Source organism: Cervus elaphus, chromosome 30, assembly GCF_910594005.1.
Source record: "Cervus elaphus chromosome 30, mCerEla1.1, whole genome shotgun sequence".
Taxonomy (NCBI): Eukaryota; Metazoa; Chordata; class Mammalia; order Artiodactyla; family Cervidae; genus Cervus; species Cervus elaphus.
This window is the reverse complement of record NC_057844.1, coordinates 28,915,984-28,942,081: the sequence shown is the minus strand read 5'-3', so window position 1 is coordinate 28,942,081 and position 26,098 is coordinate 28,915,984. Positions and strand designations below refer to the sequence as shown.

The 26,098-nt window shown below is 40.6% G+C and overlaps 2 protein-coding genes across 5 annotated transcripts in view; both read right to left on the bottom strand.

The window, feature by feature from the left end:
• Positions 1–236: 236 nt before the first annotated feature.
• On the bottom strand, positions 237–25,615 carry N4BP2L1 (NEDD4 binding protein 2 like 1). Of its 4 annotated transcripts, none has more exons than XM_043892056.1 (5): positions 21,690–23,478; positions 5,517–5,644; positions 5,118–5,206; positions 3,042–3,110; positions 237–1,712 (listed from the first exon to the last, which is right to left on the bottom strand). In XM_043892056.1, the coding sequence occupies exons 1-5, from the start codon at positions 21,875–21,877 to the stop codon at positions 1,656–1,658; spliced, it is 531 nt and encodes a 176-aa protein (XP_043747991.1). In that variant the 5' UTR covers positions 21,878–23,478; the 3' UTR covers positions 237–1,655. The 4 variants fall into 4 exon arrangements, with proteins under 4 accessions (XP_043747991.1, XP_043747989.1, XP_043747992.1 ...); XM_043892054.1 differs by lacking the exon at positions 3,042–3,110 and adding an exon at positions 3,160–3,236 and having other exon boundaries at positions 21,690–23,474; XM_043892057.1 differs by lacking the exon at positions 5,118–5,206 and having other exon boundaries at positions 21,690–23,482.
• N4BP2L2 (NEDD4 binding protein 2 like 2) overlaps positions 5,268–26,098 on the bottom strand; it is an 81,120-nt gene continuing 60,289 nt past the window's right edge. Inside the window, exon 11 of the mRNA XM_043892045.1 lies at positions 5,268–5,644. The gene's annotated coding sequence lies outside the window, so the exon portion shown is untranslated. The remainder of the gene's footprint in view (positions 5,645–26,098) is intronic.

The following is a 26,098-nucleotide window of genomic DNA, read 5'->3' as shown; positions in this document are numbered from 1 at the left end:
GAATATTAAAGTAATACAGTCTTTCTAATGTATAGAGATCAAATAATTTATACACACAAGTAAAATATAAAGTTGCTTTTATCTTTACCTCTGTGTCTCCTAGTCATTAAAGAAGATGGGTAAATATAGTTATAGAAAAACTAGTTCTTAATACGGTAGAATTCTGTGGTATTTATGGTAAATAAGTTTTTTATTTTCTTAAACCTCCCAAAATTAGATTCAATGACAAATCCATATAAAGCAATACCATATATAATTTTTAATAACCATAAAAGCACCATTATATAGAACACTTAAAATAATGCTTCACAAAACATTAAAAAGAAGTTGTTGGCCAACAAGAAATAAAGCATACATCCTACATGGTCTTATCCGTGGTCTCACACCAAATTAATCTGATTCCAACCTGTTAAAATTTGATTTGGATTCATAAATTCAATATTAATATAAGAATTGTAGTAGAACTTTGTCTTAAAGCCTCACAAAACACTGAGACTGCTCCTCATAAGAGGAGCATGACTTTTCCTGTTTCCATGTGAGGACATACTGGGATGCTTCATTCCTTGTACGCCCAAAACTTTGGAGCTGCCAACTGATAATACACATTTATAGGAATAATTTTTAAAAATTGCTTAATTATTCCTCTTAAAAATTGGTGTTTTATAAAGGCAGGCTTGTTTTATGTACACTGTTAGCTCAACAGCCAAACAGGTTTATCCCTGTTATCAAACAGGCTTAACCCTGTTTGATAAAGTGGTAGTTAAAACACAAGATGTGACTTGAAACAACGACACTGATTTTCCTCAGTAGCTTGTATCACTATTAAGATTTTAACATATTTCTAACAGTGACACATTGCTAAAATAAAGGGATAATTTCCCAAAGTGTCTACTTTGGAGGACAATATTCCCTTAGGTGTATACTTCCTAGTGTCTTCATCTTAAAGGAAAATCAGTATCATCATTACAGCCACACAACTCACATTTTTGGATACACAGATGATCAAAAGTAGCAATGCCACTAAAAAATTGTTCCTGCCTATTTCTCCCCCACCTTTCCAACTTTCCTGATGGAGATGAATTTCCTGAAAAAATAGACTGCTTCAGAGAAAGGGCTACTGAAGCTTTTTATTAAAAACAGTTCATTAATGAGCCTATGTGGCTGATTACGTTCTTGGGTATGTTCTCAGGCTTCAGTTTTGAATTAGTTCTTTCCCTAGAGAAAGGACTTTGTTTAATCAAATCGGCAGAATTCCCAGCATCAGACCATGCACATAGGATCACTTTAACAGATGCTTGTTGAAGAGGCATGTAACGACTTCTGCACAGAAACTCTCAGGCTTGACTATTTACACTGGAATTCGAGCTCTGACTACCACTGAACAGAGAATAAATACCAAAAATTGAAGTAAAAACTGATTTAGGAAAATTCGGAATGCCTGTAAGAGAGGCCTCTAATACCCGTGGTGACAACCACCCCTTCTGTTAAAGGAGCTCTCATTAGTGAAGCTGCCATGCGCCCTCCGGTTTGGGAACTCTGCGTAGGTGTTCCAGTACCCTGCACCGTTGGAAGGAGATGCGTTATTCCTGTCCTGGTTTCTGTTCGCTCTGCTTGGTTTTTCTGCATGCAGCACACTGTAAAAGGTAACATCATGTTCATATCGTTCTTTCATTCGGTGTATTTTCTCTCTTGGGACTCCATGAATGTTTCTTCTACGTGGAAAAAAAAATGCAAATGTTTAGTTAAGGCAGCATATCAAAATGAGTTATATTTTACAAGTATTTGTATTTTACAAGTCCTGTATTATTACACAGATATGCACTCCCTATTCTCAAGATGGAACTCTGACAAAAGCAAAACATCGTGTTAGGCAGTTATCGTTCGGCTCAACTGTTTTTCATGCGGCCCTGCACACCCCCAAGCTACCCTGAGGCTAGCAAGGAGCTAAAACATCAAAAAATGCTGTTTCTGGAAATCTCAATTCTGTGCTTCAAAACATAAGACAGCACCATGAGCTCTTCTTATGTGTTTGCCAATTTGTTATGCATGTATCTGTAATCACTTATGTCAGTCCTAGATAGTTCTAGATCCTTATTAAAACAACATTCTTCAATTCTCATGGACATGAGAATAAATTGGGGATATAGTTTTGAAATGTAATTATCAGAGACTTCAACTAGGAATGGGGTCCATGAACTAGGACTTTTAAAAATATTTATTATTTATTTTTTTGGCTGTGGTGGATCTTTGTGGCCACAGTACAGGGGCTTTCTCTACCAGTGGGGCACGGGCCTCTCACTGCAGTGGCTTCTCTTGTTGCAGAGCACAGGCTCTAGGTGTGTGGCTTCAGGAGCTGTGACATGCGGACTCAGTGGATACAGCTCCCAGACTCAGTAGTTGTGATACACGTGCTTACTGCTCTGCAGCATGTGGGATCCCTCTGGACCAGGGATCAAATCAGCATCCCTTGCATTGCAAGGCAGATTCTCAACCACTGGACCACCAGGGATGCCCCATGAACTAGAAGTTTCACAATCACCTCAGGTGATTCTGACAGAGGTGATTCACACATCCCTTGAGAAACACTATCTGCTTGTAACCATAAGATGAATTAGACTTATTCCTAAAAAGTAAATTCTGACCTCACTGGTTACTTTAAATCATTAACATTACCAAATAGCACAGATGGGGAATTATCAGAACCCATGCATTCAATCAACAAGTTAGTATTATTTGGACATTTATTGCTTTACAAACTAGAAGCAGCATCTAGACCATAAATGAACCACAGACTGTTCAATATCTGAAGGTCTTTGTTTAGCCTAAGTGCAAAAACACCACTCACAAGTGCAATCCCATGCAGAGCAAAGTGCTTTCAAATGTCCATTAATGAAGAAGCATTTTAGCAGAATGTTAAATATGTCCTTGTTGAGGACCAAGTCCAAGCTAAGATTTAGCATTTAGCATTATATTAGAAAACTGACCCCAAAGTAAAGTCTTTCACATTAATAATTTCAAAGTTATCAATTTCCAAGAATTACCATTTCTGGCCTGAAAACTACCATGTCCATTTCCAGCCTGAAAAGTTTCTTTTGTTCGGTCTGAAATACCTGAAAATAGCAGGATACATAATGAGGAGCTAGAAAAACAAAGAAGTACCTTGCTAACTCTTGAACGTTGAATTTCCAGCGAGTGTCAGGTTCTCGGAATATAACTTCATAGTTATTTTCAAGTGCCTGATTTTTCAAAAGTACATAAAACATTGAAGACATGGTATGTATGTTTGGGAATGTTTATGCTGCCATTTAACATTTACTACAAATCTTTTCTAACATTCCTTTTGTTTAACCAGTAATTCAATGCCTCAATTTATGTTAACAAATACAGTTGGTACATACCAAACTTAGCCACTCTCAGATTATATTATGGTTCCAAATGATAAATTTTCAGTAATTCTATCTACTATGTTGGAAAATGACAACCGTTCTTTGTTTTGAACCTTTAAAAAGATAGATAGTTGAACTAGTTTTAAATTCCCTGTCCATAGGAATGAGCAATGAACTCCAATGGTTTCCCAAAGTCCTGTACATGTGATTATCGTAGATTCACTTTCGTCAAGTGCCTTGGCCTAGTCCTCACACCTTGCTTTACAAAGTGAGAGTACCAGAGGCACAGAGCTTGGGAAATAAAAATGATTTCCACATACTTCACATATTCTTCCCTCCAAAAAGTAGCTCTCCCATCCATGCCACATAGTTTGGCTCAATTCACCGTGCTATATTTCCTTGAGTTTAGAAAATGATTACCATTTCCATGGAAACATCAAATGTTCTCTGCATTGCCTGACTACTACTTACTTTATCTCAAATTGAACTTTCTGTTATGACTACTGTTTGTTGTGTTATAAAATACAGAATAAAATGGGCTAAGTAAGGGGATTTCCTCTTCATTCTTTAGATGGACACTTCTAATTTCATAAGGATATCAAACATCATACATGGAAACTATCTAGTTTCTGTGTCTTAGTAGAAGCTGTGGATGACTGGGAAAGATTGTGCATGTCTAGAAATTAGAAAATAAAAAGTAAAATGACTTTCCTTAAGCCACTCTCAGTTAAGCTCTGCCTCTTGGTTCTGAGCTGTGCCTTAATTAACCTGACTCTTCACATCCCTGTCCATTTTTCTCCTAAGTGGATGTTTGATCCATGAACTGAAGTAACCACGAAGTTGATGCTCATTCTTTCCTACATTCAGCAAAGTCCCACAGTCTGGGCCTAAGTAAAACTGATGAAAGTATCTAGACAAAAGCACACCTCTATATAAGCTACTCTGCCCAAAATATTAAAAAAGGCTTAAAAACAGGCTGCCATGAGTCCAGTTTTAGAGAGATTCACTTTAAAATTAGCCAAGTAGGGAGAACACTCAGCTGTCTTCTTCCTCTCCCTGTGTGTTTGTGGATCTTTTCTCCTTAATACACACAGTAAGGAATGAAAACATATTAGCACAAAAAATAGATCAGACATACTTCATAAATAAAGAAAAATGTACACATTGCTTCATTCATCTGACTGTCCTGACAGTAGACGCCTGAACTGTTACCTTATACGTGCATTTATATTTGTATTCTAATATCTTAATAGGGTTACAGTGTTACTCCTGAATCTGTGTTTAAACTAAGAAATTCATTGCCCTGGAACTCCCATGCAGCAGCAGCACCCATAGTCCTGAAGTCCCCAGCGTGGCAAAGACAGAACTGTCCTATGGACATCATCTCCAGCTCCACTGGAGGCATCACCTAGTCCAACACTTCTCAGCAGGTTTCAGCAGATGCTCCTATGTATGCCTTCCCTTAGGAAAACAACCAAGATAGAATGCTGTCAAGAATTCAGACCAAGGGCTATTTCTGAAATGTACCCTGAGGTAGTATTAGCATCTCAGCAAATTTCAGCCACTGAACGGCAGAGAAACGCTAAAATAAAACCTCTTTACCTGATCCCTGGGAGAACTACTAGCAATGAATATGAGATCATTAAGACCAAAAAAAGAAGAAAGAACAAATGTTTCAACTTTCTCACAAAATGTCCAGAACTGAAAATTCAGAATGATACTTCTTCCTACCATGACTGCATAGGGCTTCATTTCCCAGGCGTGGAGGTTGGTATTATCAATAATAATGGGGGATATGCCATTCCTCATTGCTTTTCTTGCTGCAACACAATGTTATATAACAGTGAACAACATGCAACAATCACAGAAGGGCGAGTGTACTCCATATTTTGTTATTTTTATTACAGGATGTCCTCATTACACAACTTTAATACCACCTACTTCAGAACCCATTATCAAAAATTTTCTTTTTCCTGGAATCTAGGGAGGTTACACTCTGGCATTCTGTTTGAGGGGAAAACATGGCAGAACTTTAGATTAAGCTCCTTCCATAAATTTTTTTCATTTTGCAGGAGCTACAATCTATGTGCACAAGAGGATTTCCCAGGAGCTTGGAAAAGAATCTGTCACCTCTTTTCTGGTTCCACTCATGAGCTTCCTCCAGGAAGTCAGGATTGAATTCATAGGCACCATCTTCCCTGAAGAAAAAATCATCCGTGCTGAAAATCAGGGCTCTGGGAAAGTCGTGTTGCAATTGTCTGGAGAGTGGGGAAACAAAGATTATTTTATGACCATGCATTTTCATACTATAAATCATTTCCTTCCATCTCTAACATTTAGTAGTTTACACTTGTGAGACCACCAGGTTTGAGTTGTTGAAATTCATTTTAAAAAGAGAGATTCTCTCTAGAAGGTATCACTCCTTCATAGGGGTAAGGAGAGGGCTGAGAGGGGACTGGTGTGTTGCCCAACTCTTTAACAAGTGCTGTCACCACCGCGCTGATGTCTGCAGCTACCAGAACTGATTCTAGATGAAACCCTGGAGGCTTTGCTGCAGGGGTGACAAGAGTGGCCACAGCCCTCACTGACGTTCCTCTGTGACGCACCACTGCCCAAGGACCCCTGCTGCAGCCCCTTCCTGCACCCCTTACCTGTCCTGGGTCCCCTCGCCTTGGAGCTCTGTTCTCCATAAGGACCCATGTGAGACACTGGTTCTTGCTGAGGTATGAAATGTAGATAAAAGTGATGTGTGTGCTACCCCTAACAGGTAACATTTTAGCAGTGACCTAAACCAAATTCTAAAACCAGCAGAAGATGCAGATCCAACATTCCCTAGGCTTTCCTAAACTTGTATCACTCTCTCTGAATACGAAAATGTCACACACAGAAAAAAAGAAAAGGCATCATGGAGTCCCCCCTTTAAAGCAGGGGGAAAAAAAAGCATATGAAGTTTTGCACAAAATAACTTCAAAGACAAGATATTTCCACATGAAATCCTTATTCAGACTTCTTTGGGGGAGAAGATGGCTATTGTGCTAGACAGTAACAAAGTAAATCTCTGAGCCTCCTTTCCTCACCTATAAAAATGGAGGATAACAGCACCCATCTTGCTAAGTGAAGATGACTACCTGATAACCTGGGGAAGTCCTCGCACAGTGCCTGACACAATGAGCACACGATTCTCTCCCTTCTCCCTGTGTTGCTCCCCAGCGTAATTCTAACTATAAACAAATTCACCAGTCAGATACAGTCCATGACAAAATGGCCGTGCTCAGAATAAAAAGATATTTAAAAGTTGGAGGAAGGACTTCCCTGGTGATCCAGTGGCTAAGAATCTACCAATGCAAGGGATGTGGGTTTGATTCCTGGTCCAGGAAGATTCCACATGCTGCAGAGCAACTAAGCCTGTGCACCACAACTGCTGAGCCAGCATGCCTAGAGCCCATGCTCTGCAACAGGAAGCCACTGCAATGAGAAGCCCGCACACCACAACTAGAGAGTAGCCCCTGATTGCCACAACTAGACAAAAGCCCACACAGCAACGCAGACCCAGCGCAGCCAAAAATAAGTAAGATTTAAAAAAAAAGGGGGGGGGGGAGGAAATGTTGGAACATAACAAGAGCAGGAAATATAAAAAGAAAACAGAACTATACAGCTCTGTTTGTTCTTCTCCATCAAGAAGAATTCTCTCTAATCAGGAAAGAACATAAGGCATTGAAACCACAGATAATGAGTAAAGCACCTAAGCTGCTTGAAACACTTAGGTTCAGTTCCTGCCACTCCACTAGTGCCATGCGGACTCTAACCTTCTGTGTTCCTGACTGAAAACTTGTATAATATCACGACCTAGTAAACAGAGCTTTTAGTAAGGATGGAATGAGGTGAGGTACGGGAAAACATTTTTCAAGAGGTAAGGTACTTTACAAACACAAGGTACTGTTATTTTATTAATAATAACAAATGAAGTCAAATTTTCCAACCAAAACTCTTTACATGCCATCGTAGTAAAAAGTGCATTGGAGTGTGTACATACTAGGAGGGGTGGCAAAGAAAATGTGGCCATTTTAAATACACCACAGATACAGAAACGGACATGAAAGGCAAGTATAAAGATCTGATAAAACGGATTTGCATAGTTTCTTTGTAATGTCTTTTGACTGTAAAGATACTCAAACTGAAAAGCTCAAATCAGATATCCAAATGTTAACCTCCAGGGCAAACAATTATTATAAAGATACCTTAGAAGAAAATCTAAGGGCAACACTAACTGCATTTTCAGGTGTGCATATTTTATATTTGTAAATGCTTTACAGTTTTTGAATTACTTTCATCAATATTATCTAGTCTAAACATGAAAGCTTCAATCAGAGTTTAAATAATATTGTGTAACTTGTTTTCCTTATCTTTTGTGTACTAAGTTAAGCAACTCTGGATATTAGTTCCAAAACTTCTTAAATATCTCTTCTAAATCTGGCTTCATTTGTTTTCCTATTAGCTGCCACTTATAGGCTTGGTTTTGTCATTTTCAGAATGGAGTTTTTCTTTTCATAGACATAGCTTTATCTCCTCTTTATGGTTTATATTATCTACTGCAAGTTAATACGCTAATTTTTCATTAAAAAAAAAAAACTTTTAAGGCATGGGTTCAATTCACGTTTTATTTGAATTCTATTCCCTTCTAAAAAACAAAAAAGAAAACACAGCAAAGAAAGTGTCACCTTGTTTGCAAAATTTTGCCTTAGAGTAAAAGTTAAATTGTTCAGGACCACTATGGAGCTGAACCACCTGCTCATCATTTCCCAAGACACATGTGACTATAGCCTATATGGTCCTCCTAACAAACAGGCAGGCAAAAATAGGACCGTTTTTCACCTTTACAACTCTAATGGAATTGGGGGACTGGAGAAGATGAAAGAATTGACTTTTTGATCTTACTGAATGATCATTCCTTCAAAACTTGTTTTAGCTTCACCTGAATGTTAAATCAGCACTGGCAGTCATGGTGCATTTTGAATACACAAGACTTAAAAGCTCTCCCAACTAAATGAAGAACTGGTGAACTAAGCAATCCTAAGGGTCTCAAACTTCAGTGGAAGCAATAAATACCATTCCGTCAGCTTCAGAAGTGACGAGCATAATGCCCCAGCTCTAGCTTCCTTTATGGTGGTCAGGAGCCTCATGCATTAGGGAAATTGAGAGAATGAAAAAAAAAGGGGAAAAAAAAAAAAAAGACAATTACATCCACATAATTTTCACCTCTGCAGTGCCCCCCAAACTCATCTGAAACTACTACTATGAGAGTAACTTAGGTTCTAATCTTGATTTCATAGCATCACTCTTTTGTGTAATTCTTTTGTTTAATAATAGAGAACCATTTGAATATATTTAGATATCTATTAGTCACTCACCCACTCATTGATAAAGTCCAACATTAGTATGTAACTTTGAGTTGTACCCCTTATTATTGGAATTTTCCAACATGCAAAATAGAATAACATAATTATTCCCCATATAACCATGGTCCAGCTTTAACAATTATCGTTATATGGCCAGTTTTGTTTCATCTGCTTCATACTTCATTTCACCAAATATCTTTTCAGTGTTCAAATTTCCCTGATTGTCTCATAAATATATTCCTACAATTGGTTTGTTTGACTCAACAGCTAAACAAGATCCATACTTTGCATTTGGTCCCCACATTCCTCAAGTCTCATTTATTCCATGTTTTTCCCTCTTTTTATTTCCACCTAAACTTTCCCTCCACAACCTTTTATATTTAGAAAATGTTCATACCTATAAAAATAAGTTGAAAGAATACTATGAACACTCCTTACCTTCCATTATTAACATTTTTGTTAACAATGTTGTTAACTTCTTGCCTCATTTATTTTACTTCTCTCACATGTGTATTTTTGATATGCCATTTAAAAATAAGTTGCAGACGTCATGATACTTTGTTCCTAAATGCTTTATCAAGTATCTTCTATAAATAACATTATCCTAAATAATCACGTCACAACTTAAAAATGGAATTATAAATTATGAATGTTATAAATATATACTATACATAAATTATATACTAATTTATATTACAATTTTATATTACAGCTATTTATAATGCATGCAATGCTCAGTTGCTCAGTTGTGTCCAACTCTTTCTGACCCCATGGATTGTAGCCCACCATGCTCCTCTGTTCATGGGATTTCCCAGGCAAGAACACTGGAGTGGGCAGCCATTCCATTCTCCAGGGGATCTTCCCGAGCCAGTGATCGAACCTGGATCTCCTGCATTGCAAGTGGATTCTTTACCTCTGAGCCACCAGGGAAGCCCTTAGCTATTTATAATAGCCAATGTAAAAAAAAAAAAAAAAAAATAGCCAATGTCAATAGATTTTCTAATTTAAAATTTCCTTCACGGTACCAATATCTTCACAGATTCAAGTACAGCATTTAGCTATTAACGCCTCTTTAGTACCACTTAATCTAGTCTTCATACCTTCTCTGATTTCCCTTTTTTTAAAAAAAAAAAAATTACTTTTAATTGAAGTATAATTGCTTTACAATATTGTGTTGGTTCCTGCCATACATCAACATGAATCAGCCATAGGTATATATTTGCCCCCTCTCTCTTGAACCTCCCTCCCTGCTTTCCCTTTTTGAAGAGTCTAGTCAGTTGGCTTGAGAATGCCCCACATTCTGGATTAGCCTGGTTATTTCCTCATAATTAGATCCAGATTGAACATTTTGGAAGGAAAATACAGAGGTGATGTTTGCGTACCTGACTGCACGTGATGACCATCTGTACCATCCTGCTAAGTTTATCACTTGACTAACAGGTAGCATCAGCTAGCATTGCGTCCCTTGTGATACTACATCATGTTGGAGTTGGTGGGGGGGGGGGGTTGATGTAACAAGAGGCCCCGTGTGACATCCTATTCCCCAACAACCTTTCCCTCAATGAGCTTTATATTCATTGCTGATCACTGCCAAATGGGTTATTACACTGGGAATAGCAGAATACTGATTACTTCATGTAATTTCTTCTGTATTTACTAGGTGGCATTGTCTAGTAAATGCCTTTCCCCTTTTAATAATGCTTACCATCGTCTTTCTTTATGATGCTCAAATTGTCCCAAATTTGCCCAGCAGGTGCCCCCTCAAGCTGGCTCCTGTGTCTTGATCTACACCAGCCTTAAAAATACTACTTTTCCCTTCTAGTTAGCAAAGTAACACATATTCAAGGCAAAATATTTTGGAAGAGAAAACTGCAAAACAGGAGAGGTTCCTATATTCCTCAACCTAATTTTGATTGTCTTTCCAGGAGACAGAATTTTTTTTCTCATCTGATCTTTTGTTCCATAAAAACAGAAACATAATGCAGAGAATATCAACTTCTTTTCACCAAATTTATTTCCACAGCAACTATTTCCCACCTTATGAAGTATGATTCTGTGCCATTATTTTTTTCTTTTTTAAAAATTAATTTATTTATTTTAATTGGAAGCTAATTACTTTACAATATTGTAGTGGGTTTTGCCATACATTGACATGAGTCAGCCATGGGTGTACATGTGTCCCCCATCCTGAATCCCCCTCCCACCACCCTCCCCATCCCATCCTTCAGGGTCGTATCAGTGCAGCAGCCCTGAGCGTCCTGCCTCATGCATCAAACCTGGACTGGCGATCAATTTCACATATGGGAATATACATGTTTCAATGCCATTCTCTCAAATCATCCCACCCTCGCCTTCTCCCAGAGTCCAAAAGTCTGTTCTTTATACCTCGGTCTCTTTTGCTGTCTTGCATATAGGGTCATCGTTACCATCTTTCTAAATTCCATATATATATGTGTTAATATACTGGTGTTTTTCTTTGACTTACTTCACTCTGTATAATAAGCTCCAGTTTCATCCACCTCATTAGAACTGATTCAAATGTGTTCTTTTTAATAGCTGAGAAATATTCCATTGTGTATATGTACCACAGCTTTCTTATCTATTCGTCTGCCGATGGACATATAAGTCACTTCCAGGTCCTAGCTATTGTAAACAGTGCTGCGATGAACATTGGGGTACATGGATCTCTTTCAGTTCTGGTCTCCTATGTATGACCAGCAGTGGAATTGCTGGGTCATATTATGCCATTATTTTTGATGAGTTATTCATATGGATGAACCATAATTTACTTAACCAATATTCTGTGGTCAGGTATTTAGTTTGTCCCCAATTTCTTTGATTCTCAGCAAGTTTAAGTATTTTTTCTTATGTGTGCTGCTCATTTAGAGATATTCTTTTGTGAACTGCATTTTCATTTTCATGTCCTGTGGTTGTTGATAAAACCTCCTTATTGGGAGGTTTATGGCTAAATGAATTGGTAAAATCTTTATTAAGTACCTCAATTTCTTTTTAATTTTGTTTATAATGAACTCTAACATACAAGTCTCAATTAATAGAACTTTCCTTTCGTCACATGAACTCATCTTTTATGTTCTACTTTCTATCTTTGATAATACATTTACAATAGTCTTTCCCAACCCAAGATTATGTAAATATTCATCTATGTTCTCTTATATTTCACTCTTGAATCCCTCTAAAATTTCAGCTTTTATGTGGTTAAAACAGAATGAAAATGGATCCCTATCTCAAGCCACTCACAAAAACCTGAAATGGATTAAAGACTTAAATGTAAGACCTGAAGCATTTAACTCCTAGAAGAAAGCGTAGGGGAAAATCTCCTTGACACTGGTCCTGGCAATCAGTCTTTAGGTATTACATCAAAGCACAAGCCACAAAAGCAAAAAGTAGTAAAAGAGGCTACATCAAACTGAAAAGCTTCTACACAGCAAAGGAAACAATCAACAAAATAAAAAGGCAATCTACCAAATGGCATCACCGACTTGAAGGACATGAGTTTGAGTAAGCTCGGGAGTTGGTTATTGGACAGGGAAGCCTGGCATGCTACAGTCCATGGAGTTGCAAAGCATCAGACACAACTGAGCAACTGAACTGGTCCAATAGAAAAAAATATTTCCAAATCATATATCTGATATGGGATTAATAACCAAAATATGTAAATAACTCATACAACTCATTAACAAAAATAAAAAATCCAATTAAAAAAAGAGCAGAGGATCTGAATAGACATTTTTCCCAAGAAGACATACAAATGGCACACAGGTACATAAAAAGGTGTTCAACAGTGCTAATCATTAAGGGAATGCAAGTCAAAATCCAAATGAACTATCACCTCATACCTGATTAAATGGCTATCATCAGCAAGACAAGAAATAAAAAGTGTTGATGAGGATGTGGAGAAAAGGAAACCTTTGTGCACAGTTAAAAGGAAAGTAAATTATTGCAGCCTCTGTGGAAAACAGAATGGAGGTTTCTCAACAAATTAAAAATAGAACTACCGTAAGATCCAGTAATCCCACTTCTGGTTTACACCCAAAGGAAATGAAAACAGGATCTTCAGGTTATCTGTATACTCCCCATGTTTACTAAAGCAGTATTCAGAATAGCCAAAATATGAAAACAAGTATTTGTCAGTGGGTAAATGGATAAATGTGATAAATACATGCAATGGGATATTTTTTAGCCAGGACAAAGAAGGAAATCCTTCCATTTGTGACAATATCAATGAACTTTAAGGTCATTATGTTAAGTGAAATAAATCAGACAAAGACAAATGCTATATGACCTCAATTATATGTGGAATCTAAAAAAGTCAAACTCATAGAAACAGGGTACAGTGATGGTTTCCAGGGGCTGAGGGTGTGGGAAATGTCGGTCAAAGGATACAAACTTCCAAGTAAAAGATGACTAAGTTCTGGAGATCTAATGCACAGCATGGTGGTTACTGCTAATTCTGTATTATGCACCAGAAAGCTGCTGAGTAGATCTTAATATGTTCTCATCACAGAAAAGAAATGGTGATTATGTGACACAATGGAGGTGTTAGCCAAGACTACAGAAGTAACCATTTTTCAACACAGGAAGGTATCAAATCAATACACTATACATGTTAAATTTACATAATGTGTCAGTTACACCTCAATAAAGCTGGGGGAAGAAAAAAAGGCAAGTGACTGGCACACATGGATTAAAACCCAGGTTTCTGGCCTCAGAGCTTTACACTAAACCACTGTAACTGAGTGCTTTTAAATTGAACCACAGTTATCTTCTTTCTCTAGTGACACTGAGGTTGTCTGCAATTTTCTGTACCATAAACAAAATTTTCAGTGAACATCACTGTGCCAATCTCCTTGTGAATATGTAGAACATCTCCTGAGGGTATAGCCTCAAGTGGAATAGAAATGGAAACATTTGTTTTTTTGAAACTGTAGAGCAGGTATTATTTAAAATTTCCTTCTTTCTTTCAGAAAAAAAAAATTTTTTTTCCCGGACAGAATATATGTTCCATGAAGGCAGGGATTTTTGTCTTTTTTGTTCAATGCTCTATTTTACATGAGACATAATAGATATTTGGTAAGGGTATGAGTGGTTCTTAAATATCAGGTTCTGTTGCCTTAATTATGCAAACGTTGTATAGGGTGAAGAGAATCTGTGCGAATTTCTATTTACTCTTTATGTGTTGAGAATTTTACCAGAACCTAAGATTTATCTCCAAAGAAGACTGGGAAAGAGGATTCTTCCTAGACTCCAGTACTTCCTCTAGATGTTACTGGTATCCTCCTCAATGACTTTAAGCTGGGAGGCAGGAAACAGGCTCAGCAACTCGGCAACCTGAGGAGAACGGGGAGGGAGCCATAGCTGTAAAAAGCTTGGGCCTGGTGTGGCTGATCTTCTCGCTGCTGCCAACTGCACCGCCAAGGCTGAGCCTTGCCCTTAGGCAGATGGAGCTCAGCCATCACCAGCTTCATGGACCCGCCAAGCCACAGGCCTGGGCTCTGTGGCTAAGGGCACCCCAGTGAATAGTTCCCAGGCCATCCTACTGCTCACTCTCGCCCTCACACCTCCAAAGCAGGGCATGTTCATGAGATTCCAAACCAGACTCCCAGTTAGCCCTCATGTGCCACAGTGGCTCCACTGCAGTTTCCAGCAGAAATTCCTTTCAGTGTCTTGTGTGTGAACAGCAACTTTCCAGAGAATTCAGCAATGCCACAGGTTTCTCCTCTGTTTAATGCTTTGCTGGTCAACTCAGTCATGCTGAGAAGAGAAGGAATCACATAATAACATGTGAGTTCCTTACCCTGACAGTTGAAATACAGATAAACTAAGCTCTTTTAATAGGGTCTTGACGAGTGTTTTTCATTACACAACAGATTGAAATCAACCTCATTACACTTTGATCAGGTCACTCTCACTAGCCTCTTCCTTTGGTGCAAAAGAAAAAGGTCTGATTAGAAATAAGGAGAATTTATCCCTATGACCTTGATCAAGATATATAACTTCTTGAAATAATGCCATTTGCAGCAATATGGACAGACCTAAAGATTATCATACTAAATAAAGTCAGAAAGAGAAAGACAAATACCAAATGATATCATTTATATGTAGAATCTAAAATAACAATACAAATCAACGTAATCTATGAAAAAAAACCAGATTCACAGATATAGAGAACAGACCTGTGGTTACCAAAGGGGAAAGGGGAGGGGAGGGAAGGAATGGGAGTTTGGAATTGGCAGAGGCAATTATGTGTAGGATGGATAAACAACAAGGTCCTACACAGAGAACTACATTCAATATTCTGTGACAAACCATAATGGAAAATAATGTGAAAAAGAATATATAAATATATATATGAGTCACTTTGCTGTACAGAAAAAATTAACACAACATTGTAAATTAACTTTACTTCAATAAAATTTTTTAAAAAGATATATAACTCCTTACGAGTTTAGTGTCTTCAGCTTGGACTAGATGAACTCTGTAAGAACTTCCTGATCATTTCCTGAAATTTTCCTACGAAATATTCTTCCCCTTTCGTTTCTTTCTCTATTTCTACTGCTTCTCTAATCATAACCACACCTGTGACATTACATTGCCCCAATTCAGTAGGATCTTCTTCCCATACCCCGATAGCTCAAGGACTATAGTGGTTGTGATTCTCCTTTGTTACCTTTCTAGTGAATGACTGTGAACATAAACACTGCACTGTGTGTTCTTACTCTCCGTGAACACAGGTAGCATATATAGTCCTGTTTCTTCCCAATCTTCAGAGAGAGGCACTGCAAGGACTCTCAGCACTGGGGAGAAGAGATTCAGGAACCACCTTAGGAAAAAAAAATCACTAAAAATATAAAAAGTCAGTAGCTTCTCCAAGTAGATCTGAGTAGCTAAAAATCTGAGATGTCGCCTGCCTGATGCTCTAATTTTCATACACACAGACCTGGACTAGTACAAACTCTCTATTTTGACCTTGCTTTTACTTATGAGAGCCCTAGCCTCATAATTAAAAACACCATGGTCCAGAGCACTGTGAAGCGAGTGTGCTCTGGGGTCTAATTACTCACTACTTAGTTAACCTAACTAATCCCCTCTTCCCACTGCTTCTAATATTTTTTTTAAACTGCATTTGGTTATAAAGTGTACCTTCGTCCCCATCTCTGTTCTATCATTGCATCACATCAGGAAAGCATCCTTTACACCTCCTTGGATAGCTCTGGTGCCAAGAAATAATGAAAACGTATTTCTCTTGATGGAAAATTCCAAGTCGTCCAGACATATGAACAAGGAGAAAAGACAGCTGTCAGTGAGCATCCTTTGAGCCTACTGAATCCATATCACAAACCATTTTTGATGGTGCCAAAACAAACTAGCACATTGCAAAGGATGTGTGTCCTAAAGCATGGTCCCCAGGCTTTGCTTTGACTCATACTTAAAGATTTAAAAAAAAAAAAAAAATGCAGGAACTGACTTAAGGTTGAGAACTTTTAATTTTTCAAACAAGACCATTAAAAAGAAAAAAAAAAGATCACCCTAAACTATTGCCATTTCAAAAGGACATTTTAGTCATATAGTCATGTAAGGCAATATTATTCAGTCATGAAGTAATGAGATTCTGACACATGCTATAACATAGACGAACCCTGAAAACATTAAGCTAAGTGAAATAAGCCATACACAAAAGGACAAATACCATATGATTCCCCTTTCATAAGGTATCTAGAGTAGTCAAATACAGAAACAGAAAACAGATCAGAGGTAGGTTACCAGGAGCTGAGGGGAGGGGAGAGGTATTGCTTAATGGGTACAGAGTTTCTGTTTGTGGTGATAAAATTTATAAAAGACAGTGGTGATGACAGCATATCACGTAATTAATAGCACTGAATCGGACACTTAAAAATAGTTAAAATGTCCTCAAAGGGGGGACATTACACACACACACACACAAGAAAGCACAGAAGTAAACAGAAGTCCACAGATGTTTTCACTGAAGTCAGAGGAAAGAACAGGTGCAGATCCAAATGAGTATGTATCAGTTCAGCTGTGGAAACAAATAGTTCTGGATCACCTGCTGAGGGTAAAAGGGTCTTGGAATTGGAATTCTATTTCTTCTCTCAATCCTATACTTTTTAGCCAGCTTTTCTCCATGGTCTGGCCCTGGGGTTACCTAACCAACACACTCAATATGAACAATTCACTGCAATCAAGCCCTGCTCCTTGTGAGCCTAGAACACTCAGGTCTTTCCCATCTCCATCTTCTTATGTATGATGCTAATCCTTTTCCTTGGCTTTCTGGTTTTCAGACATCCTCCTGGTCTTCAAGGCCAGCTTGAGAACCACCTCCACATGGAGGAGACTAGCTCTTCCCTAATTGTCCTATCTTCCTAATAACCAGCCTCAGTGACTCCACTGGCCTTGACCACCACCAGCACAGAAGAGGCTATTTCCCATGAGACTTTACTTACCCACAGCAGTGTGCTGGTTACTATCTTCCATTTGTTAGTCTTGTGTAGGCTCCTTCTCTCAACCTTACAGTATATATACCTTACTGTGCTTAGTCACTTAGTCGTATCCAATTCTTTGAGACACCATGGACTGCAGCCCACCAGGCTCCTCTGTCCATGGGGATTCACCAGGCAAGAACACTGGAGTGGGTTGCCAAGCCCTCCTCCAGAAGATCTTCCCAACCCTGGATTGAACCCAGGTCGCATTTCTGGCAGATTCTTTACCATCTGAGGTGTTAATAGTCTTATCAGTACTTAGGAAATACTGCTATTGTTGACTATCAAATAATTAACAATAGTTGGTATTTATTTATGTAGCCCACACATTCTACAATGCTTTCACATTCATAATCACAGGATCATTGTTTACCACAATATCTTAAATCCCCACAATAAACTAACTAAAGGAATATTAGCTCCATTTTAATGAAAAAGAACCTGAGGTATTCAATCAAATGATCTATACTAGTTCATAGGCTAATAAAATATAATAAAATAGTTCATAATTAAACAATTAATAGCTCTGAGTAATTAAAATCAGTCTTTTTACAGATTAAAAAAACTTCCTGGTATGTCCAAGACAAGAATAACCCTAGGGAAGCCCTTTACATAAAAAATTACTTATTTACTTGGTTTTTTAATAAATGCTTCATCATACAACCTATGTCTATCGAGCAAAGTTATTGAATAAAACTATTTTCAGCTAACTTAAAAAGTTATTTTCACCTTTAAAAAGTTTACAAACAATATGTACTTGTCATGGAAAAACTGAGAAAGTCAGGGGCAAAAGTCTGTATTCTATCCACTGCCTAAAATCAACAACTATAAATACCTATCTTTCTACATATTTCTTAAAACATAAAATGGAATTTTTGTGTATATTAGAACATAGATGTCAAACAAACATCCATGTTTTCATTAATGACACGTGACTTATAAGCCAATCCTCTATTTTGTACACTTAAGTTGGCTCACATTTTTTTCTAGGACATCAAAACTCTGTGCTGAACATCCCTCTAATCTCATGCACTTGTCCAGTGATTGCCTTAGGATGAATTCCTGGAAGCAGAGTTTACAGGCCAATGACAATAACCTATTTTTGAAATGCTTTTTAAATGAAATAGAGGTGATAAAACACATATAGCAGAGAAGCTAATTTTTTAGTACTCTGATATACTTAAAATTTTTAAGGCAGATAAAAACTTCAACTGTTTTTTAACATGCCCAAAGAATTTAAATAATGTTTTCCACATTCCAGTCCCTGCAAAGTGTGAAAACATACAGATGAAAAGCACAGAAATCTAACATTGATTTGGGAGACCAGACAGAGCCTAATTTCAAAAGCATTTTTATTTTTTTAATCAAATGAGAAATGAAAGTAGAAAAAAAGATGAACCTGCATTTGTAAAAACAGATCTCCTCCCATTTTTTTTAAAGTTTTATTTTTCTGATTCAAGAAATACATGCTCATTATAGAAAATTTGGAATATACATAGAATAATAAAAATATGAATTTCTCAGAATCCAACAATACATATGATAGCCTTACAGTTTTTACTACTTTCTTACCTACGTGTATTTTTTTAAAACAATTTGCAATCCTCCTTCTCTCCCCACATACGGGATGGCCTGTGACATCCCGTATCCTCACTGCAGGCCTCTTTCCTTGCTGAGCTGTGGCTTGTATCCTTGCCTGCTCTCCTGATTTCCATGTAAATGCACAAACCAGAGACATCCCTGGGACAGTGGCTAAGACTCATCGTTCCCAATGCAGAGGACCCAGGTTCGATACCTGGTCAGGGAACTAGATCCCACATACTACAACTAAAAAAGATCCCCCATACTACAACAAATAAATATTTTTTTAAAAATTAAAAAAAAAAAATGCACAACCCACCCCAAAGCAGAGCCAAAGTTCTGTATTCTCAGAATTGCCCATGTCCAGCCTATCAAGAGAACTCACAACGTCGGCTCCCAGCTGGCTCCTTCACTTCAAAGTCAGGCTTCTCCCCAGGAACACCATGAAGATGATCTCAGCTGGTCAACATCTTCAGCAGAAATGAATGCCTCTTAAAATGTATATGGCGGTTTAAGGTTTAACAAGTTCTCTCACACAGATGTAATCCTCACAGGAGTCCTCTGAAGTAGGCGGAGCAGATTTCCCTGTTTAACAGGGAAGGAAACTGAGGAGTTGAGATTACAGCCATTCCATGGCAGAGCTTAGATTTGAAGCCATAAATTAGGACTTCCCTAGTGGCCCAGTAGTTAAGATTCTGCACCTCCAATGCAGAGGCACAGGCCCAATCCCTGTTTCAGGAACTAAGATCCCATGAACCACTGAGTGCGGCCAAAAAAAAAAAGCCATAAATTGACTCAAAGTTCAGAGCTCTTTACCTAGCCATTATTAACAAAACACTTTTAAGTCTTACAATTAGAAATTAAGAGCTAGAAAGATCTTCAGTAAATCATCTAACCTAATCCCTGTCTTACTATTCACTTATAAGGAAAGTAAAGAAAAGCTAGGTGACTGTCCAAAGTCACCAACTGCCTTGTGACAATGAGGATCTAAAGGCACAATCTTCAGCCTTCCAGACCAGTGCTCATGGCAGCCATCCCTAGAGAGAGATTCTTTAATAAGTTGTTCTCTTATCCAGTGTCTTCTGCTTAGCCAAAGTCAACCAGGAATTAAAATCTTAAAAGCGTAGATGTCAGAGCCAGAAGGGACCTTAAGATAAACCAGGCCAACGCACTAGCTTTGGAGATGAAGAAAGTGAGACCCAAAACCCACCGCTTCTGCTGTTCAATTCTGTGCGCCCAGCGCTCACAGTATTACTCCCCTCTGGGTAGCTCTAAACAAAACCTGGCCAAAGACGTTTATTCACTTCTTGGACACAGTGTGTGAGAGGCCACAGGTCAGCAAGGCCAAAGAAAAACTGAACAAGGTTTGACTGCAGGAGGTATTTGGTTGGTAAGAGATATACCCACCATGGCTGTATCATAAAATAACCACATTCTGCCAGGTTCCAGGAAGGCTTCCCCATTCTCCACTCAAACAGAGAGAAGACCTATTGAAATGTGTGTGGTTCTTAGAAAAGGTGGCCATTTGGAAGTCACTTGTCCCTTGAATCTGTGAAAATGCAGCAATAAGGTTTTGCTAAAAGCAAATCAGCCAGGAATCCTAACTGGCAGCACATCCCCAGGGCTCTCATCTTTCCCTGACCCTAAAGGACCCAGCCCTTCCTCCCATGTTCTTTGTGTACCATTCAAATCCGCTTCTGACTGTACGCTGCCACCTGGATTCTTCTTCTAAGGTTCCACAGTTCCACAGCCAGCCCCCGTGATTCTACAGCTAGCTAGCCTTATGTCTCTGGTGAGATGGAAAGCTCTTTGAGGGCCAGGGACCACTTTGACTGAACACATACTACTGCCAGACACCGTGCTTTTGCAGGATAAGATATGGCCCCCACCTTCAAGAAACTTCCAGGATAAACAAAACCATGTGCAGCACTGAGCAAAGCCCAAGGTGTAAACAGGAAGCGGAGGAGCCCAGAGGACGAGGATAACAGACGAGAGTCTTAAAGCGCTGTTGGAATCGGTTAGGCAAAGGGCAGCGGAGGGCAAGCCAGGCAAAGGCAAACCAAGCGGGCGGGCCAGCGTCAGCAAAGCCAAGGAGAGAAACAGTTCAACGCTGCAGAGTGGTGGGAGTTGAGGCTGGAGCTGCAGGCCTAGCAAGGTGGCCAAGGCAACAAGCCCGTGTCATTCAGGCTGACCCGGTACGGGGGCGGCTGACGCAATTCGCGGGTAAACTAATTTGGGCGCCTTGGGCACAGTTGAAAGGCTGTGTAGTTGACGGCCTGCGAGGCCACGCGACCCCCTCCCCGGGGCACCTGTGCGCCTTCGCAGTCGCCAAAGGACACGCGGGGCTGCCTCCACCCGCCAGATATTCTACAGATCGCGCGCCCTGGCCCGGCCCCGACCCCGGGCCCCCGAGGGTCTCCGCTCCGGTTTAAAACGCCTGTTGACGCACTGTGGCGGGTGCCTGCGCGCCAGCGGGCGGCCCGGCTGTCTCCTCTGCAGTCGCCATCGGGCTTTCCCGAAGAGGGCTGCCCTTGGGCCCCCGACCCCAGGCTGTGAGAGTGGGGGTGAAGGCGTCCAGCCCCACTGGCGGGGTCCGCGCGGGGGGGGGGGGGGGGCGGTGCCATGGAGGCTTGCGCCAGGCGCGGTGCCGACCACCGTCCTCCAGCAAAGGCGCAGCCTGGGAACCCGCGGCATGGGCCCCCGCGTCTCAGGCCCGCGGCCCGGCCGGGAACCGGGTGGCCCGGCTTCCCGTCGGCAGGCGCGGGCTGGACCGGAGCCCGGCGGGCACTCGGCGCGCGGCGCATCATTACCTGGCCAGTGTAGTTTTCCCCGAGCCCGGGAGGCCTCGCAGGAGGTAGAGGTGTTTCCGAAAGCTGTGGCGGCGCGGAGGTGTTCCACGCGGGGGCGGCGGGGCTGGCGGCCGAGGCGGCTGCGGCTGCGGCTGCTGCTGCTGCCGGAGGCTCAGCCTCCCAAAGGATTCAAGAAAACTCTCCTCCATGGGGTGGGGGCTGGCGGCGAGAGCCCTGCGTTCCCTTTCCTGAAGTCACGGTCTTGGCCAAAGCTGTTGTTTTTGTGGCTCTCCGGCCATGTGATAGATGGAGGGGCGGGCGCTCGCAGCCCAGCCCCTCCTTCCCACCCGCCCGAACCGCGCTGCGTGGGAGGGGTCGTCCCTACCTGGAAAGCCGGGGACGCTGGGAGACTGACAGCCGCGAAAACCTCGGCGACCGACCTCCACTCCTCTCCTACCGCCCACCCTCACCTCCAGCCCAGCCCGTCGCCCTGGGCCCACCGAGCGGGACCCTGGGCACTTCCCCGGGCCGCCCGCGTAGAAGGCAGGCCTTCTGCAAAAGCCCTACCCCATCCCACCGCCCACTAGGCCTTGAAAGTGAAATAATTTTAGTTGACGAAGAGAACGTGAACAGCATTTTGAACAGTAACAGTAAAAAACCATAGTCTCCCCCAGTTTGTGAGCACCAATATCTGGCTGGTGTCCCAATGGCTAATGCCACTCTCCCAGGACCTGTATAATTCCTTTTTTTTTTTTTTTAATTCTTCTTCTGCCAAAAATATTCTTAGAAAGCTTTGTTGCTTCTACATAACTTTAGAAATCTCTTCTTCAAAACAAGGCACCCCTTAAAACTCAGATTTATGAACAGTAGTATAAACTAGGCCTCCTGAGAAAGAAGGGTTACTCCCCAGGTACAAGCTTTGTTGCCTGAAAAGCCGTGGTCTCCCCAGAAACTATTTCAGCTCCCCAGGGAAAGGAGCAGTCTACTGACACTAGAGAGAAGCATCCAGAATTCAGTTCTAAGTTCCGGGAACTGGTGAGCGCCAGTTGGTTGATCACCACAGTACTTTCCAATATTTCACACTCAAGAGTGTGATAGAAAGATCCTATTTTCTGAACTAAAATCCAAGATGCATGGACTGAAAGAGACAATGTTGAAAAGTAACACCATCTTGGAAAAATCCCAGATATATGGTGGCTTGGGCTGTAATAACCATTGTAAAGCAAATACATTTTGTTTCTGGCAGCTAAGGTATGAAAATTTTGAAAAGGAACTGTGAAGAAAAGCAATTTACTTCTAAAACAAAACCCAGGAATTGCACAATGAGCTCTGGAAGGCACTCTCCAAGTAGGGAGGGGCTCTATGCTCAGAATTTCACCTTCCTCTTGGGGTTCTACTAGGGAGGGGCAGGGGAGGACAGGGAGGTGAGCTACTCTCTCTTGACATATCCCTTTCCAGCACTGGAGCAAGGATTTTTAGCACTGCTGAGAAACACTGAAACTTCAAAAGCTTCTCTAAATATTAGGGGAAAACCATAAGGAACAGAGACTATAGATGAATCATAAAAATAGTGATGCTTATCATGTATGTATCATATCATATACTTCTATGTATCCTAGTATACTTCTTAAGAACTTCTTGCCCAGCCTCAAATACTACCTTTCCATTCTAGACTTGTGTTCTCTAATACAAGTTCACCTGAGTCACAAGCCACAGGTGAAATATGACTGGTCCAAGTGAGATTGGCGCATCCCTGGTAGCTCAGCTAGTAAAGAATCCGCCTGCAATGCAGGAAACCTGGGTTCCATCCCTGGGTTGGGAAGATACCCTGGAGAAGAGAACAGCTACCCACTCCAGTATTCTGGCCTGGACCATGGAGTCACAAAGAGTTGGACACAACTGAATGACTTTCACTTTCACTTTTCACTTTCAAGTGAGATTAAAATACATACTGAATTTCAGAGGTTCCATATGAAAAATATGAAGTAAAATATCTCAATAACTTTTATATTCATGTGTTGATAGTATGGTGAGTACATTAGGTTAATATACTATTAATTTCATGTTTCTTTTTGCTTTTTAATGTGGCCAGTAGAAAAGCCTGAATTATGTATGTGGCTGACATATTTCTATTGGACAGTGTTGCATGAGACTTCTGTCCATTTCTATTTCCTTCTGTAGAGGGTGTCCCAGGCAGCATGGATAGGGCAGCAGGAGGACACACAGCTTTGGGGACTAGAAGTTTGGGCACACCAAGACTGCAGTGTCGGTGGCAGCTGGAGCAGTGAAGTAGGTGCTGGGAAATGTGAGTGTGCTGTTAGAAGAGAGGTCTTGAGCTGGAGGCAAGCGCTTTGGCAATTCCCGCCCTGTACGAAGATGGAGAATAGAGCAGACAGCTGAAGTCGGGGCTTCGGGATCACACTTAAGGTCTCTGCACCTCCCCCCACCCCCCACAGTGGATCTGTTGAAAGAAAGTACAAGGGACAGACAGAATTCTGAGAGTGTGTAAAGCCCAAGGAGGAGAAAATGGCTGGCAGTAGCTGAAAGTGACCCTAGCCACTTCTCCTTTCTCTTAGCTCTCAGATTTAACTAGTCAACAGGCTCTGTTTTCCCCAATTTATTCCTCAGAACCACAGTTTGTTTAAAGCTGTTTGTGTATCTGTTTCTTCCCACTAGACTAAGTTCTGGTTTCCATGAGCTCTTCCTGTGTACCCCCTTGTTTTTCCACATCTTGTTAAACAATAATAATTAGATTGAATGTTTCTTTGCTTGCCAAAAACTACTTCTAAGATTATTTTCTTTACCTCATCATAGTAATGGTTTGTAGGACAGCAAAGTTGCTCTAGCACCTCCAGCTTTCACCTTCCACCAGTCTGCACTGCACTATTTGGCCATTCAGAGGTAGCGCCTCTCTACTTAAAATTCCTCCCTCCTGGTTCTTCCCTCGTCCTTCCCCTAGAAGCTGGATGAAGGATACAGGAAGCTGGAAGAGGTTAGGGAAGGGGGACAATGGGAGGGCAGTCATGCAGAGTGTCTGCTGGGCTGAATCAATAGGGGAAATGCTCAGGGGAAATGCTCAGGACTCGGTGGCCTGGGATAAGTCTGCCAACACAGAAATGTCCTCTGGATAAGACTGACTGTGCTCATTCTAACATCACATTACCTCTGCCTCCTACATTCCATCCCTCTCTCTATTTGAGATCATACTCCTCTCCCTAGGCGATAACAATAATCTGTTTCTACAGCACCAAGTATTTGCCACCACTGTGCATAGAGACACTTGAGGAGTATAAGCTTTGAAGAGGAAGCCTGGGAGGTAGGGAAAGTAGTCCCAGCCCATTTTTCTAAAGCTCCATTCTGGAAATTAGGGCAAGGTAATAAAGGCAGTGGCTAGAGAAAGCTGGGGGCATCCTGGACCCAAAGTACAAGCCTGGGTGGATAGTTAGCTGATACGCTTCAATACAGCACAGAGTCTCAGAATTGGTCATTAGCCATGCCATACTCACTGTTAAATATTTATATTATTACCCTTATGCACAGCCATGATGGCGTATTCATTAGAAATCCATAAATGTTGCTACTGAAGGGCCCTAAGAAAGCAAAGATTTGCCAGATGCCAGAGTCTCCTCTGCAGCCATCTGTGTTTCAACCCTAATACTGATTATCTCTTGTCTGAAATCATCCCGTCCTAGGCCAAAGGTGAGTCCAGTTTCTCAACAGCACTAGGAGCCTGCACAAAGAGCAAGATCGCAGGGAGTTCAACCAAACACTGGAGACCTTGGTCTCTGTCTGGATCAGACTTATGGTCTAGCAAAAAGATAAACTGAAACTACAAAATGAACTAGGGAAAATGTTGAGCTATTTTAAATAAAACACTCAATTCCCAACCAAGCAGATGGAATACAAATAGTTAGCTTCCAGTCTCTCATTGAAACCCCAGGAGAATGTAGAGGCTTTTTTTTTGGGGGAGGGGGGAGGGGGCAGAGGGGAGTGTTAGGAGAATGCGGGATATGAGTATTATTTTTAAGTATTAACATAAACTGTAAGAAAAAAGATCACAGCAACAAAATAATTAAAAACTGGAAAGCAAAAGGCCTAGTGTTAACTAATTTGGAAAAACAATTAAGAAACAAAACTTGAATTATAGAAAGTCAAGAAGAAATACCATTTACTCTGCATAACCCCTAAAATTTCAGGAACTGGAAAATTCAGGGCTGGAAGTGGGGCTCTAAACAGGAAAGTTAGTTAAAAGTCTGTTTAAGAAACAGACATCCACACAGTTGGACAGCCCTCTAGAGAAGCCTGGAGGTTTATTCCCTGGAGAAGATAAAACAGGATGAGAAGAGTACAAGGTAAGATAAGGCAGGCAATACTCCCTTTCCGAAAACAGAGGGATTACATAAATGCCTACATGTTGAATAATGAGACAT